This window comes from Channa argus, chromosome 16, assembly GCF_033026475.1.
Source record: "Channa argus isolate prfri chromosome 16, Channa argus male v1.0, whole genome shotgun sequence".
Taxonomy (NCBI): domain Eukaryota; kingdom Metazoa; phylum Chordata; class Actinopteri; order Anabantiformes; family Channidae; genus Channa; species Channa argus.
In genome coordinates, this window is record NC_090212.1 from 72,013 (window position 1) to 87,535 (window position 15,523).

General features: G+C 38.0%; 1 protein-coding gene across 2 annotated transcripts in view; it reads left to right on the forward strand.

Annotated features, from left to right (window-relative positions):
- Positions 1–10,871, forward strand: part of rragd (ras-related GTP binding D) — a 70,829-nt gene extending 59,958 nt beyond the window's left edge. Inside the window, exon 7 of one of the 2 annotated variants that reach the window (XM_067479718.1) lies at positions 7,896–10,867. In XM_067479718.1, coding sequence (XP_067335819.1) covers positions 7,896–8,047 — 152 coding nt within the window. In that variant the 3' untranslated portion in view covers positions 8,048–10,867. Of the gene's footprint in view, positions 1–7,895 lie in introns of both variants that reach the window. The other variant, XM_067479721.1, reaches the window with a different exon arrangement.
- Positions 10,872–15,523: the final 4,652 nt, after the last annotated feature.

Here is a 15,523-nt window from a genome sequence, read left to right on the forward strand (position 1 = left end):
ATATAGAAGACCTCATAGCACCATATCATCCGAGTAGACCACTTCGCTCTCAGAATGCAGGCCTACTTTTGGTTCCCAGAATTTCCAAAAGTAGAATGGGAGGTAGAGCCTTTAGCTATCAAGCTCCTCTCTTGTGGAACCAGCTCCCAGTTCAGATTCGGGAAGCAAACACCCTCTCTACTTTTAAGTCTAGACTTAAAACCTTCCTTTTTAATAAAGCATATAGTTAGTTATAGTTATGCTGCCATAGGCTTAGACTGCTGGGGGACCCACCCCCCAATGCACTGAGCTCCTTTCGTCCTCTTGACCATCTCTCCTCTCCTCTCACCCCGCAATTGTCACCACTGTATGTCATTAACTCTGTGTGTTCTCTCCCGTAGTTGTCTTTGTCCTCCTCTGTCCCCCTCTCTCTGTCCCTTTCTGCAGGTGTCCCCCGGCTTTGAAGCTGTGTGTCTTCCAGCGTGCAGCTACTGGTCCTACCAATCTGCCCGATGTTTTGTTGTTGCTTTTTGTTGCTCTGTTCTTTTCTCTCTCCCCTTTCCACTCACCCCAACCGGTCGAGGCAGATGGCCGTCCACCCTGAGCCTGGTTCTGCTGGAGGTTTCTTCCGTTAAAGGGAGTTTTTCCTCTCCACTGTTGCCTATGGCTTGCTCCAGGGGGAATTGTTGGGTTCTCTTATATATCTTTATAGTCTTGACTTTATTCTGTAAAGTGCCCTGAGATGACTTTGTTGGGAATTGGCGCTATATAAATAAAGTTGAATTGAAATTGAATTGAAAAATCTTTAAGTTGCAGAGAAAACATCATAGCAACGTGCTATCAGAAAATGTATTTTGGTTTCATGAGCTGCAAGTGCAAGAAAGAGCATAAAGGAACTTAGTTTTTTTTTTTTTTTCTAAGATTCAAGGGCATAGGAAGATGTTGAAGAGTTGTGTTTTCAGCAGGTTTTTGAATGGGAGTGAGGTTGCTAGCGTGCAGAGTTTGTAGCATGTTCCACTATCGTAGGATCACTAAGCTGAAGTTCTTGGAATTTTAAAGATGTCAGTACCACATACAGTTATCATTCACATAATTTAACAGCTGAAAACCTTGAAATACATTTTATCTTGGGTTTTCACATTAAGAAATGTATTTCTTAGTCACACATAAAAGTTGCCAGAACTTTAAAGCAGCAGTGCAGGCTGTGACTTAACAAACTTTAAAAAATGTAATTTCTTCATTTGTGTATCTAACAGAAGTAGCTCAGCAGATAACGGAGCATTCAGGACTAAAGCTCTTACTGTACAACTTTAGTCAGGTTTTACAGCAGGAAGACATTCTGAGTTTAAATAGCAGCAAAATGTTATAGCTATGTTTTCTGCTCATAGTTGCTGAAACTTTAGTGTCACATATTTTGACAGGGCAGTCAGATGTCTCTGACATTATTCTTGCCTTAATGGGGTTTCACAAGCTGAAACTCTTCATTTTTATATATATTTTATGCATTAAAATCATTTTGTTGTATTTTAATTTAAAATATCCAAAAGAGTTTGGAAACAATGGCTGAAATTTCCAGTCAGGTTGTGCTTCTCCAGTAACTAATCATCACAGATAAGAAGAACAGGGTCATTGGTACCACTAGCAGCCCTCCCCCATTTCTAAGTATATGGCAGCACTTTCAGTCAGGACTATCAGAGCTGGGGATGCTGAGAGTTATAATGAATAATGTTTAAACAAACCGCTTTCCCCACAGGAGGATTTTTTTGCGCATGCAAATAATCTTTGATAATTTTACATTCAACTGGAAACTGTGTTTATTTCATTAAACAAAACACTGTTTTGACATTGTCTGCTTAAACTTTCCATAAATTAAAGAAGTTATTTTACAAAAAAAAAATTTTATATAGATTTACTGCATAGGAAGGTGCTGAAGAGCTCTGTTTTTAGCAGTTTTTTTTAATATTGGGAGTGAGTTTGCTGTTCCCAACATCGTGGGAATATTGCGCTGAAGACTTTTGCTTGGTGTCTTCTGTGTGGTGCGGGGACCACCAGACGTCGTTCATTGGCAGACCTAAAAGGACTCATGTCAAACCACTCTTCAGATCCCTACAGGTTAAGGTTTAGGTTCAAGTTCAATCTCCCATTGGAGCCCATTATAACAGAAGTCCTGGAATTCTCTTCAACTCAAAAATGGGGGGCTTTTTTAAAATCACCACCAATTCAATTCAATTCAATTCAACTTTACTTATATAGCGCCAATTCACAACAAAGTCATCTCAGGGCACTTTACAGAATAAGGTCAAGATTATAAAAATGTAGAGAGAACCCAACAGTTCCCCCTGGAGCAAGCCATAGGCAACAGTGGAGAGGAAAAACTCCCTTTAACGGAAGAAACCTCCAGCAGAACTAGGCTCAGGGTGGACGGCCATCTGCCTTGACCGGTTGGGGTGAGTGGAAAGTGAATAGAGAAAGGAACAGAGCAACAAAAAGCAACAACAAAACATCTGGCAGATTGGTAGGACCAGTAGACCAGGAAGACACACAGCTTCAAAGCCAGGGACACCTGAAGAAAGGGACAGAGAGAGGGGGCCAGAGAATGACAAAGACAACTACTCGAGAAAACACACAGAGTTAATGACATACAATGGTGACAATTGCGGGGTGAGAGGAGAGGAGAGAGGGTCAAGAGGAGGAAAGGAGCTCAGTGCATCAGGGGGTAGGTCCCCTAGCAGTCTAAGCCTATAGCATCATAACTATAACTATCTATATGCTTTATTAAAGAGGAAGGTTTTAAGCCTAGACTTAAAAGTAGAGAGGGTGTCTGCTTCCCGAAACTGGGAGCTGGTTCCACAGGAGAGGACCAGTTTTTTGGCATTGCTTTGAGACAGGATGCTCCTAATTTTGGCAATGTTCCGTAGGTGGAAAAAGGCTGTTCTAGAGATTTGTTTTATATATGAGTTAGAGGACAAATCCTGGTCAAAAATAACTCCAAGGTTCCTTGCAGTAGTACTAGAGGCCATCTAGAGTAACAATATGGTTGGACATCATATCTCAAAGTTTTTTGGGCCCAAATACTATGACTTCAGTTTTGTCTGAGTTTAGAAGTAAAAACTTGTGGGACATCCAGGCCTTTATGTGTTGTAGGCATGCTTGAAGCTTTGTTAACTGATTATTTTCATCTGGTTCCATAGATAAATATAGCTGGGTATCATCAGCATAGCAGTGGGAATTTATGGAGTGTTTTCTAATAATGTTGCCTAAAGGAGACATATATAAAGTAAAAAGTATTGGTCCTAACACAGAGCCTTGTGGAACTCCATAGCTAACCTTTGTGTGCATGGAGGATTCATCATTAACATGAACAAATTGAAATCTATCAGATAGATAAGATTTAAACCAACTTAGTGCAGTTCCTTTAATCCCAATTTCATGTTCTAGTCTCTGTAATAACATATTGTGATCAATGATATCAAATGCAGCACTAAGATCTAACAGAACAAGTATAGAGACGAGTCCATTATCTGAGGCCCTGACAAGATCGTTGGTGACTTTTACCAGTGCTGTTTCTGTACTATGATGAACTCTGAATCCTGACTGAAAATCCTCATACAAATTAATCCTAAGAAGGTGGTCACATAATTTTTTTCCAACTACTTTTTCAATTATTTTAGAAATAAAGGGGAGATTAGATATTGGTCTGTAATTGGCTAAAACACCTGGGTCTCAAGACAGGGTGTTTTAAGTAGCGGTTTTATTATAGCCACCACATCTTTATTTTATGGAATATCTTCAAATAAAGTACATCATTGTGTTCATTGAAGCCTTTTGCCACTCACAGTTTTTGAATTTTTTTCCATAGGACTAATACATTTTGAACAATTTGCCAGAAGAAGTCTCAGTACATTTACAGCCTCTCTTTGCATTTGGCTCATGACTCAGCAGGCAGGCAGCAGTCATTGTCATTTTCATGTCACTGTCAACACACTTTACCTGAGTTTTTCCTCCTTCAACATACACAATCGAGGCACACACACGCTTTCCTTCATAGACAGGAAACACCCTTTCAAAATAAAAGTCTTTATCATACTTTATACACTTATTAGCATTGAAATGCTAAAATAACTTTGTGGTGAAGTCTCCCTACACACACACAAACAACCACACACACACACACACACACACACACACACAGGAAAAATACTTTCAAAATAAAAGCCGGTCATCATACTTTTTACTAATTTTTACATTTAAGTTCTAAAATGAGTTTGTGGAAAAGTTTCCCAACAATGGACACACAATGACAGGATACACTTTCAAATTAAAAGCCTTTTCAACTTTTTTTCAGTATTAAAATGGTCCCTTCATTTCTAAATAGAGCGGTTGTCCACCGATTTCACAGTTGTTGGTTCAATCCCCGGCTGCTCTGGTCACATGTCGAAGTGTCCTTGAGCAAGACACTGAACCCCAACTTAGTTGCACAATCACACACACAGCAACTAAGTTGCTGTGTGTGTGATTGTGAGTGTGAATGGTAAATGGTAAATAGTCGCTTATATAGCGCTTTTATCCAAAGCACTTTACAATGTAGCTTCCCATTCACCCATTCACACACACACTCACACACCAATGGCAGTGGCTGCCATGCAAGGTGCTCACCTGACCCACCGGGAGCAACTTGGGGTTCAGTGTCTTGCCCAAGGACACTTCGACTTGTAGCCAGGAGCGGGGATTGAACTACCGACCCTGTGGTCCATGGTCAACTGCCTTACCAACTGAGCTACAGCCGCCCCATTGAATGGGTGAATAAGAAGCACTGTAAAGCGCTTTGATTGCCAATAGGTAGAAAAAGCGCTATATAAGTGCAGACCATTTACCATTTAAATAGTTACTTCTTCCTTTTTTCTTTACACTTTTAATAGCAACTTTTTACTTTGCTTCTTTCTTTGTTTCTTTTAACTTTGAATATTTACCTTTTCCTTTGTTTCTTTTGACTTCTTTTAACTTTTGGTCTTTCAACTTGTTACTTTTTTTCTTCTTTTTTTCTTTACACTTTTAATAGCAACTTTTTACTTTGTTTCTTCCTTTGCTTCTTTTTAGTTTAAATAAACATTTTACTTCCATCTTCCACATTTACTTCCTCCATTGTTACTTTCTACTTTTTTATCTTTCTTCAGTTTTTGCGGCTTTTAACGTGCGAACGCCTTCGCTCTATGCAGCTTCTGAGCGGTCGGCATCTACCGGGCAACTTAACAGCTCTCCCACGTAATTTCAACAGAAATTGCCTTTTCTAGTTATTCTTCTTCTTATTATTATTCTTATAATAAGAATAATAATAATAGTAATTGGTTTTTGTCTTCTCCTAGACGGTCTGTCATAGAAACTCTTTTCTACTTCCTGGATGTAGGTCTCTTTTACTATTCCCTTTTCTCTATTCTCTATTCTCTTTTCTATTACTTTTCTCATTAATAACTTTTTTCACCACTTAAGTCAATGAGAGAAACTTCCCTTCAACTTGCCTCTATTGATCAGCCTCGTGTATCGTCATGCTTTGGATTAGAAACTTCATTTAAACTGTCAACTTTTTGTGTGTTGGTCAGCTTCTTTGTATATTGTATACTTAAATAATCACAGTTTTAGTTTTAGGCATGTTTTAGTGCTTTTTCAACTACTCCATTAGTGTGTATTGCCTGTGTTTATGTACTGGCATATATTGCTTCTTCTTTCTTCAGTCAAGTTTATTCTTTCACAAACAAACTACCGTTCTTTCTATAAGTGGAGAGAGTGCCGTCTGAAACTCCCATTAGAGCCCATTATAACAGAGGTCCAGAAATTATCCTTAAATCACAAATCAGGGCTGTTTTAAAATCCCCACCATGCCCTCATTTTTTTGGAGTATCTTCATATAAAGTATATCACTGTGTTTGGTAAAGCCTTCTGTCGCTCACAGTTTTCAAATTTTTTCCCATAGGACCAATACTTTTTCATATTTTGAACATTTTGTGAGGCAAAGTCTGAGGCAAATGCAGCCTGTCATCTGCATTTGGGAACGAGTCAGCAGGCAGGCAGCAGTCATTGTCATGGTAACAGACACAGCTGAATCACATCGTGTGATCAGCCTCAAAGCTGTGTCCAAACACTTTACCCACTTTTTACACACACACGCACGCACACACGTACAGAGGAAACACACTTTCAAAATAAAAGCCTTTTTATCTTCTTTAGTTTTTTTCAAATTTTAGCATTTATGTACTAAAATTAATGTCTGTTGAAGTCTCCCTACAGTGGAGACACACAAACACACTTTCAAAATAAAAGGCTTTTATCGTTCTTTTTTAACATTTTTAGCATTTCAATACTAAAATGAGTTTGTGGGGGTGTCAAGCAGCTTCCGAGCAATCGGCCTCGGGCCGCTTGACAGCTCCCCCGTGTAATTTCCTCGGAAATTGTCTTTTCTAGTTTAGGTCTACAATCCTTACCGTCCACTGTGGTCTGCCAACGAACAACGTCTGGTGGTCCCAGAACTGCACCGAAGACTGAAAACACTTTTCTCATAGGACTTCGCTTTGATGTTTTCTCCTTGACTTAGATTTTTGCTTGCCTTATACATATAAGATGCTTTAGATAAAAGTGTCTGCTAAATTACTAAATGTAAATGTACATTTGCAGACCGCAGTAGACTGGAGGGTTTGTAGACATGAATGAGGGAGTTGAGGTAAGCAGAAGCTGTTGAGGTGATCACTCTGTAGGCAAGAGACAGAGCTTTGAACTGATGTGAGCAGCTACAGGAAGCCAGTGTAGAGATCTGAAAAGTGGTGTGACCTGAGTCTTTTTTGGCTGAAGCACCTGTCAATCAAGCGAACACTTGCTCAACCCCATCTGATAGGATGTTAATATGGAAAGTTTGTCTGTGATAAGCCGGGCTTCTATGGAATTTTCAGGCACAATCTGATAAATGTTAATGTGACTTCCTGTATATATTGAGAATATTGTATATACAAGCATGACTTCATTGTGATTTTAGAGTTCTGTGAATTGTTTCCTCAGCCTAACACGCAGTCAGTTCAAAACTAAATTATCTAAAGTATCTTAATCAACTGCTCTATTTTACAGTATATGAGAACTGTAGCTAGATGCTGTTTACAATCTTTTGTGGCAAACATAGATGTATTCACTGTTTATTTATTTGTACTATTGCACATTGTGTTTTGACAGTGGTAATTATATTCTTACATTGGCATCTATACCTGTATTGAATTTCATATCCACCATGTCTTGTTGTTATTATGTTTATATTATTGTTGGTGTGCACAGACATGTCATTAGCTTAAATTTTTTTCCACTTCAAAGTTTAAAGATATAATAATGTTTATTTTGCATCATTTTTACTTCTCACACACCTAGTTTTAGTTTTTTTTATTTCTATTTTAGACTATTTTTGTAACATTATTCTGCTTTAATTCTTCTGTTTATTTCTACTATCTTTACGATATTAGATGGATGAATATTTTTATGTTACACTGTGGACCCAGAGGAATTGCATTCCACTGTATTTCTGTGTATATTGTACAGTGAAGCTTTTTAAATCTTCATTATCTTAGCTTTCTCTGAGCTTTACCATCAAAGTGCTCTCATGGGTCATTCCACCTACATTTTGCAGCACTGACAAAGCAAACTAAAAACAGCAAACTTGGCTATTAAAAGGGATGTAATCATATACAGTATATTTTTATTGGGGTTTAATTAGCTTTAATCCTTGTCAGCTTTTACACTCATCCTGTTGGGAAGGTTTCACTAAAATAATTTTAATCCAAGCAAGACAGAGTCCTAATCAGCGAAGTGTTTATTTTATTTATTTATTTATTTTTATTTAATTCTGCCAAAAAAGGCTTGACTCTGCCTCTTTCTCTCCCTCACAGGACTGATTGACTACAACTTCCACTGCTTGAAGAAAGCCATTCAAGAGGTTTTTGATGTTCGAGTAAAGGTTCAACAGAATCGTAAACTCCTCAGTCAAAAGAGATTGAGCAAACTGACTATGATAAATGGAGTCATCAACAGCCCCCACTGAGAACTGGTGACATAAGTCAGCCAAATACACTTGAGCTTTGCTGTTAAGAATCCAAGAGTCCCTCCTCATTCAAAGGGACATATGAAGGTATTCATCTTTCTGGGAATTTCTTTTGTTGAGTCCCTTAATCGGCTGCCTTCTGCTATCTCTGGTTTTGCACCCAGAGTGTCTGTCAACAGCAGAGTGCAAACTGTTTTTTACTTCTCTGACTAAACTACCCAAAATTGTTTTTTACTCCTAGAGAAGTATGCATGACAATTAATAAATTTTAATTGAACTGCCCTCTATAGCAGTTGAGGTTAATATTGATCATATATTGACTACAGAGGTCAATACTGTAGCAAAACTGGGAGCCTTGTTAATGATTATGTATACAATTAATAACTTTGCAACATACAAACAGCAGGGGATTTGTGTGACTTGAACAGCTGCTTGGAGAGATTACCCTTGGCTTAGTGCACCAAAGGAAAAAAAACACAGTCTGGGTATTAAAAAATGTGAATACTACTACTTGTAGAAGGGTGTGTGTGTGTGTGTGTGTGCGCACATCAGAAAGTGTGGGTTGAGTGTGGTTGTTTTATGTGATATTCTGTGAGACGGACGAGTGATGGACGTCAAAAACAATCATGTCAAGGTCTGAAAACTACATATATTTGAATTTGGCAGCATGGGTCTACTCATGTGATGCTCTGGAACAAATATGAGTGAACAACCCCTCTGGCAGAGACTAGAATTTATAACATTTAATGAACATATACAGATTTAAAAGAAATATTCACAATCCACGAATGACTAAAGGCTAATACTGGAGCAGGTATCCAGAGCTTAGTTTTGCTGTGAACAGACAGAATTAAACCCAAAGATTTATATGTTTGGGTTTATTCTGCTAATACTTTATCTATACATTAAATGGTTTCCTGCCTTAGGCTTTACCGGTTGTGCCTTGAACAACACATCACTCTTTGTGTTTAGGTTCAGACTGCGTTTACATCCATCCATTCATCCTTAAGAATGTCTTGAACAGCTTATCCTGTTTAGGGTTGCAGCTGTCATTGGGCAAGGTCTCCAGTCTATCTCAGGGCCAACAGAGACATACACAGACAGACAACCATCCACACTCACGTTCACACCTACAAGCTATTTAGGGTCACCAATTAATCTAACATGCATATCTTTAGACTGTGGGAAGAAAACAAGAGTACCCAGCAGAAACCCAAGCACAGATTTAGTCAGCTAGCAGATTTGAATTTGGGGCCTTCTGGCATCACTGACCACTCCACCATTGTGCTGCCCACTGGATTTATAGTCCACTCCAAAAAATAGGACAGCTAATTGATTCTAAAGCCTGTTTCACATATGGATTCTGGACAATGTCTGGATAAATAAGCCTTGGACATTGCAATGTTGAAATACCTTGATGATGGTGACAACTGATATAATGACTAAGACAAGAGAATTGTCTTTCTTAACTTTATTCTATGCATAGAAGGTCAGTGTGTGTCTGAGTGTGACAAAGTTTCTGTGAAAGTAGCTTTCTTTTGTAATAGCAGAGAAGCATCCCTACAGTTTAAGGAGACTGTATTCAAGGGTATTTGTCTAGTTAGCTATCACAAATTGCAGGGGTTGATCTGTATCCACATTGTCCTCTCTGCCACTTCTACCACTGTGTGATTTGTGTCACTTGGCAGGGGCCGTTCCACTTCCTAGCTCTCTGGTGTTTCCTCAGATCATTACAACATAATCTCAGAGCTTAAAGTTGTGTAGAAATTTCCCCAGTTGGGAGTGCGTCCTTCACCTGCTGATGTATTTGAGATAAAACAGAAGACACTTTTTGGCAATACTGCAAAATGTTATTTGGTCAGGAATTTGCTGGATGTCCTATTCTTAAATTTGGATGCTTCTCAAACTATTTTTTTAATTCTTTATTTGTTATTTTTTTATTTATTGATTCCTATTCTACACTAGGAGGACCTTATTGATGACAACACAGCATTTCTCCTCTAAACTGGATACCAACTCAATGAAATCAATCACCACATAGTCAAATGGATGTGCAGCATTTGTATTGTCACACAGATAAGGCAAGATTGACAGTATTTCTGTGCATATTATATACACTCTTTGGCAAACCAATATTGTTTTAAATCAAACATTCCCTTTTTTAACACATTGTGTAACCCGTGTGTCAACTTTACAAAGTGTGGAAAAAAGTGTTTAGGAAGACAGGATTTGTAATTGAGCCCTCATTTTGGAATTTTCTAAAGTTCCCTTTCTTCAGCAGTACAAAACTGTAACTGTATCTATGTAACTGTGAGTAATGATCAAACTTCTGTATCTGTTCAACGTGTGTGTGTGTGTGTGTGTGCGTGTCTGTGTGTGTGTGACTTCCTAATAGCTACAGCATCCACTTTTGGGTTCCCTGCTGAAACTTACGCAGTGTTAGGCAAATGTTTAAATTCAGCAAACTAGAAGAGTTAGATCAGTCTGACCAATAGTTTCTCTGGATGCCATGATAGCTTTCTCTGCAACTGTCACTGCCATCATAATTCATCATCTAAAGGGTCCAGCTTAGCTTAAGAGTAAGCAATAGGTTGTTATCTGCCATCATGGTTCTGTAACAAAACAGATGTCATACAGCTATTTCTCCTGTTAACCTTATCATATGAATTAACATGAATGTGAAGTCTGCTTATGGTGCTCAAATTATTTTATCATAAGCTGAGAGTTATTTTCCATTGAATAATAAAACACATATCACTTTTGTCTTCGCCATTTTGTCATTCGTCATCCTTTGTTTCAGTATGACGTCATACCCAAAAAACTCATCATTTGTTACCTGGTTAAAGAGAAGTGATTGTTTGGTTATGCCCTCAGCTGTGATCACATGACCTAAATAAGTTATTATAGGTATGGCAAATTGTAATGTTAGATCATAAAATCATCAATATACTGCATCAGAGCTGCTGGTAAATGCAATGTCTGAGATTTCTGCTGTTGGAAAATACCTGGACTTTCCAAAATGTTTGCTAAAAAGCCAAATCTCGTCCAGATATTTGTCATTATTATTATGAGTAACTTTTCACAAGACACAATTACAACTGCTTTTCTTTAACAATTCAAAAACAGGTGTAATTCTATCAGTGTTTTTTTTTTGTTTGTTTGTTTGTTTTAAAGAGTAAATCTTAATTAAAATACATTTTAGACATGGTTGACATTTAAACTAAGACTTACCACATAAATACGAGTGTTTAAAATTAACATCTGTGCAGATTCATGCAAGGCTGTTGTGAGTCACTTTGACCTAAGAAGTCAGCTGTTGAATCAGGATGTTATAATTAGGATTTACCAACAATTATGTCAGATTATTTTACAGCATCTGAACTCCTTTTGCATCAACATATTAAAAGATCTAACATTAAAAGATGAACATTAAGTTAGTTGAGATTAAACTAGTTAACTATTTATCATACACTATATGAAAACAAACAGGAACCAAATGTGAATATGCACTCTAAAAAGGTTGGGTTGGATAGGTAACCCAACCATGAGGTTGTTTGGGTTGGGGAAAACTATTGGGTTGTTTTATGCAGGGTTGGGTAATTTACTATAACCCCTATTGTTGGGTTGTCATAAGGAAGTTGTGCATGCTCCCTGTTCTTCACGCGCTTTCCGCCTACAGTTCCTTCCTTCTAAAGATAGCATTAGAGGATTAAGGATTTTCACCTTAGAAATTTGTAAGTATTTTCTCTTCTTAAAAGCTGTGTTTACGACAGGCAATTATTAGGGAAACACCATGAAGATATTCTAGGGACATTACTATTATATCGTATATTATATCATTTTTGATTTGTCAGATTAGTTTTACAAAACCAGTTTTTTACGAGGTTGACATCAGCTAGTTCAGTTAAAAAACTGTACTACTTTTAGCTTTACAGATAAAAAAACTATCTGTGAATGCTAGAAAAAGATCGTGAGTCAGTATCCTTTAACATTAACGTTACGTTAAAGTAATTTTATCGTTAGCTTCCTGAGCAGTGAAAGCAGTGAAATAATATAATATTAAGCCAATAATGTTAATTTTAATTTTATTCAATGCTGATTTTCAAGCTGGACTTACTTGTATAGCTGGCTATATGAACATCAGAGGCTCAGGAACATAACTTTCCAGCAAGTACGGAAATGACAGCTTTCTTGACCGTAGTAGAAACCTCTGCCTGTCATGATGGTAATGGACATTATCGTTACATTGAACACTAACTAACGTTATAGGTAATGCAAAGTATGATTCTATAGTTTGAGCATATTTAACTTGTTACTGCAGTGTCAATGGGTTAAAGTTAATGTTTTGCCTTCATTAATTAGCTCAACTTTGGTCTTTAAAACTATTATGCTAGTTCAAAAGTTAACGTCAATGCTTTTGCATAAACTCTATGTGATTTAATAGTATATAACGTTTTGTCACCGTCATCTTTATTTTTATCTTTTGGATGGCGACATCAACAAAACGCGGTGTGTTTTGCTTGAGTTAAATCTGTCCGCCTTTTATCACGGGTCTTTGGAGTTTTACTGAACGAAAACAATAACATTAAAGTTAAATTGTCGATGTTGGCTGTTGTCGGAAAAAAATCCCGGTTAGGGGAGACACTAGGTGCTTTTCAGTTTTGTAAAATTGCTTGTTGCAGTCATTTTCAGCATAATGCGTTTCGGGATGATAGAGATGAACGATTACAGCAGGGGTTCCTGTCTGTAAAGGCAAAAGTTTTTTTGCATTAAGAGGTATGCGATATACAGCGCATATGATAATATCCTAATTGTTGTGATAGCTGTGTTCAAGCTGACATTATGGAGTATCCTATAAAACAATGAATAACAAACAGGAACAGGATACAAAACAAGAAGACATATAAGAACACTTTCTAATATATTACTAATTACATGGTGCTAGTTAAAGCAGTTGAGAGAGATGGGTTTATTTTCTGCCTGGCAGAAAATATTTAAGTCAGCTAAACTGTATGATTCATGTCCTGTGGTTCCTACAATGCATAATCTTTCACAGTTTGGTATTATTGTGTACTTTACTGAAAAAAAATAAGGAGACAACAGCATGTGCAATCAAGCCTTTGTCCTCATTGCAAGGGCACTGCAGCAAAACATGCTCCTTGGTGCTGTTGACACATGCTTAAGAATGTTTTATGTTTTGGACATTAATTTCCCAAAGCAGTGTGCACTAGTGTGGGATTATTTTCATACTGTTGTCTAAAACCTCCAGGAACAGAATCCTATTCCATTCGACTGCTGCGTTGCGAATGGCAACATTGTACCTACTTATAAGTTGTATGGGTTTGTTACTTATAGATTGGTCAGCAGCTATGCTGAATCTTGTCCACAGCCACTTTGCATCAATCAGTCATAAAATCACCTGATGATGTTAATGTTGTAGTGGACAAGACTCAGCAAAGGTGCTGACCAATCTACACATTTAACATCTAGATTATGCTTTTTTCTTTTACAATTACATATATATTGTTGTAGATTTATGATCTGAATTGATCTGAATGAAGGGAAATTGTTTGTCTTACTGTGCATGTAGAATGAAAATGTACAGATTTCGAAATATGCTGTTTTTGTCTCTAAATACTACAGTATTTAGTATATATAGAAGATAAAGTTATTTATGAAGGCATGTTAAGAAAAACAGTGAAATTATCATAGCAGTATTCATAGGTAAGTCCATTAACTGCAACTACGACATTACTGTAACTAAGTTTCAAAGTATGCTGTAGTGTTTTCGACCTTTCACTACGCACTGGTTTCTATACTACAGGGAAGTGCATTCATACATTTAACTCTTAAATGATGTGTGGTATATGTAAACTAGATGTTGACTTTTAGATGACATGTACCTCATATTTTCACAGTTACAAAAGTTGATTACCTGAAGAATTCAATTAAATAATTCAATTCAATTCAACTTTATTTATATAGCGCCAATTCACAACAAAGTCATCTCAGGGCACTTTACAGAATAAAGTCAAGATTATAAAGATGTATAGAGAGAACCCAACAATTCCCCCTGGAGCAAGCCATAGGCAACAGTGGAGAGGAAAAACTCCCTTTAACGGAAGAAACCTCCAGCAGAACCAGGCTAAGGGTGGGAGGCCATCTGCCTTGATCGGTTGGGGTGAGTGGAAAGGGGAGAGAGAAAAGAACAGAGCAACAAAAAGCAACAACAAAAAGTTCACAAATGCCACCTCTTGAGCATCCACTTTCATGTATTTTTTTTGTCCTTTCGGCTTATCCCATGAGTTCAGGGTTGCCACAGCTGATCATTGTCCGCATGTTGATTTTTCACAGTTTTTACAGGATGCACTTCCTGACCCATTCTCCCGAGTTTCTACCAGGTTTGGACTGGCACTGCAAAGCTGGGGATGGCAATGGGCTGTTGGGGGTTCAGTGTCTTGCTCAGAGACACTTCAACATTTAGCCAGGGCCGGGGAGCAAACCACTGAACCTGTGGTAGGGGCTGCCTTACCAACTGAGCAGTGTGTATTCAGAAAGTTTACACTCTATAAATAACAAGTGCATGTCTGGCAAGGATTTTTTCATTGCAGTCAGCAAATCAGTGTATGTATATGTAAGCATGTTTTCATTGCAATGTGTTTCAGTGTGTATTACCTCCCTTTTTTTGATCAGTCACCAGCAACTGTCCCTGGGGCACCAGCTTTTTCTCCCCCCATCGCTCCCAGGCGATGTCTTCTCAGGACAAACTCTGGGTCTATGTCCTCCTCAATGGCAATAAGGACACCGCTTTTTCCCATAGGGACAGTCTTTTGCTCAGTATCCTCTTTTGCCCACGTGTGGAATTCATCTGAAGATATTGGATATCAGCCACCTCCACTTCCTTGTCCTCTGCCTCCCCATCATCCACAATGTCCTCTTCCTCTATGACTTCTGTCATATTAAGACATCTTCATCAGTGTATGTACTGAAAAACAATTGCGAACCCTCTGGGCCAGCCACTTTAACCATAGTTGCCGTCAGGACTTCTGATGGATCTTCTGTGTTTACTTTCTTTCTTGTACTTTCTTCCCTCTAGAGAAGTACAAAACTGGTTTCCATCACATTGGTGGTTTCCTCCTCAGTACAAATCACATCAAAAGCTTTCAAAAGAGACATATAACCTTGAATACAAGGCAGAGGAACTAGCTGTCATAAGCTACAAAGAATCACATAGAGACTACAGAGAGAGATAGAGATTACACAGAAAGTTCAACATAACAAATCATGTTTAACTAAGTTCATAAACATTGTCCATTACAGTAACGAATTGAAGGGGTCTGGTGACTCAATGGGTATAGCATCGGGTTGTGGCCCTGCCCATCCACCAAAGTGCCAGTCCAAAGCCTGGATAAATGGGATGGTTGTGGAAAGAAGGGCATCTGACGTTAAAAACACATGCTAAATCAACGTGTGGAA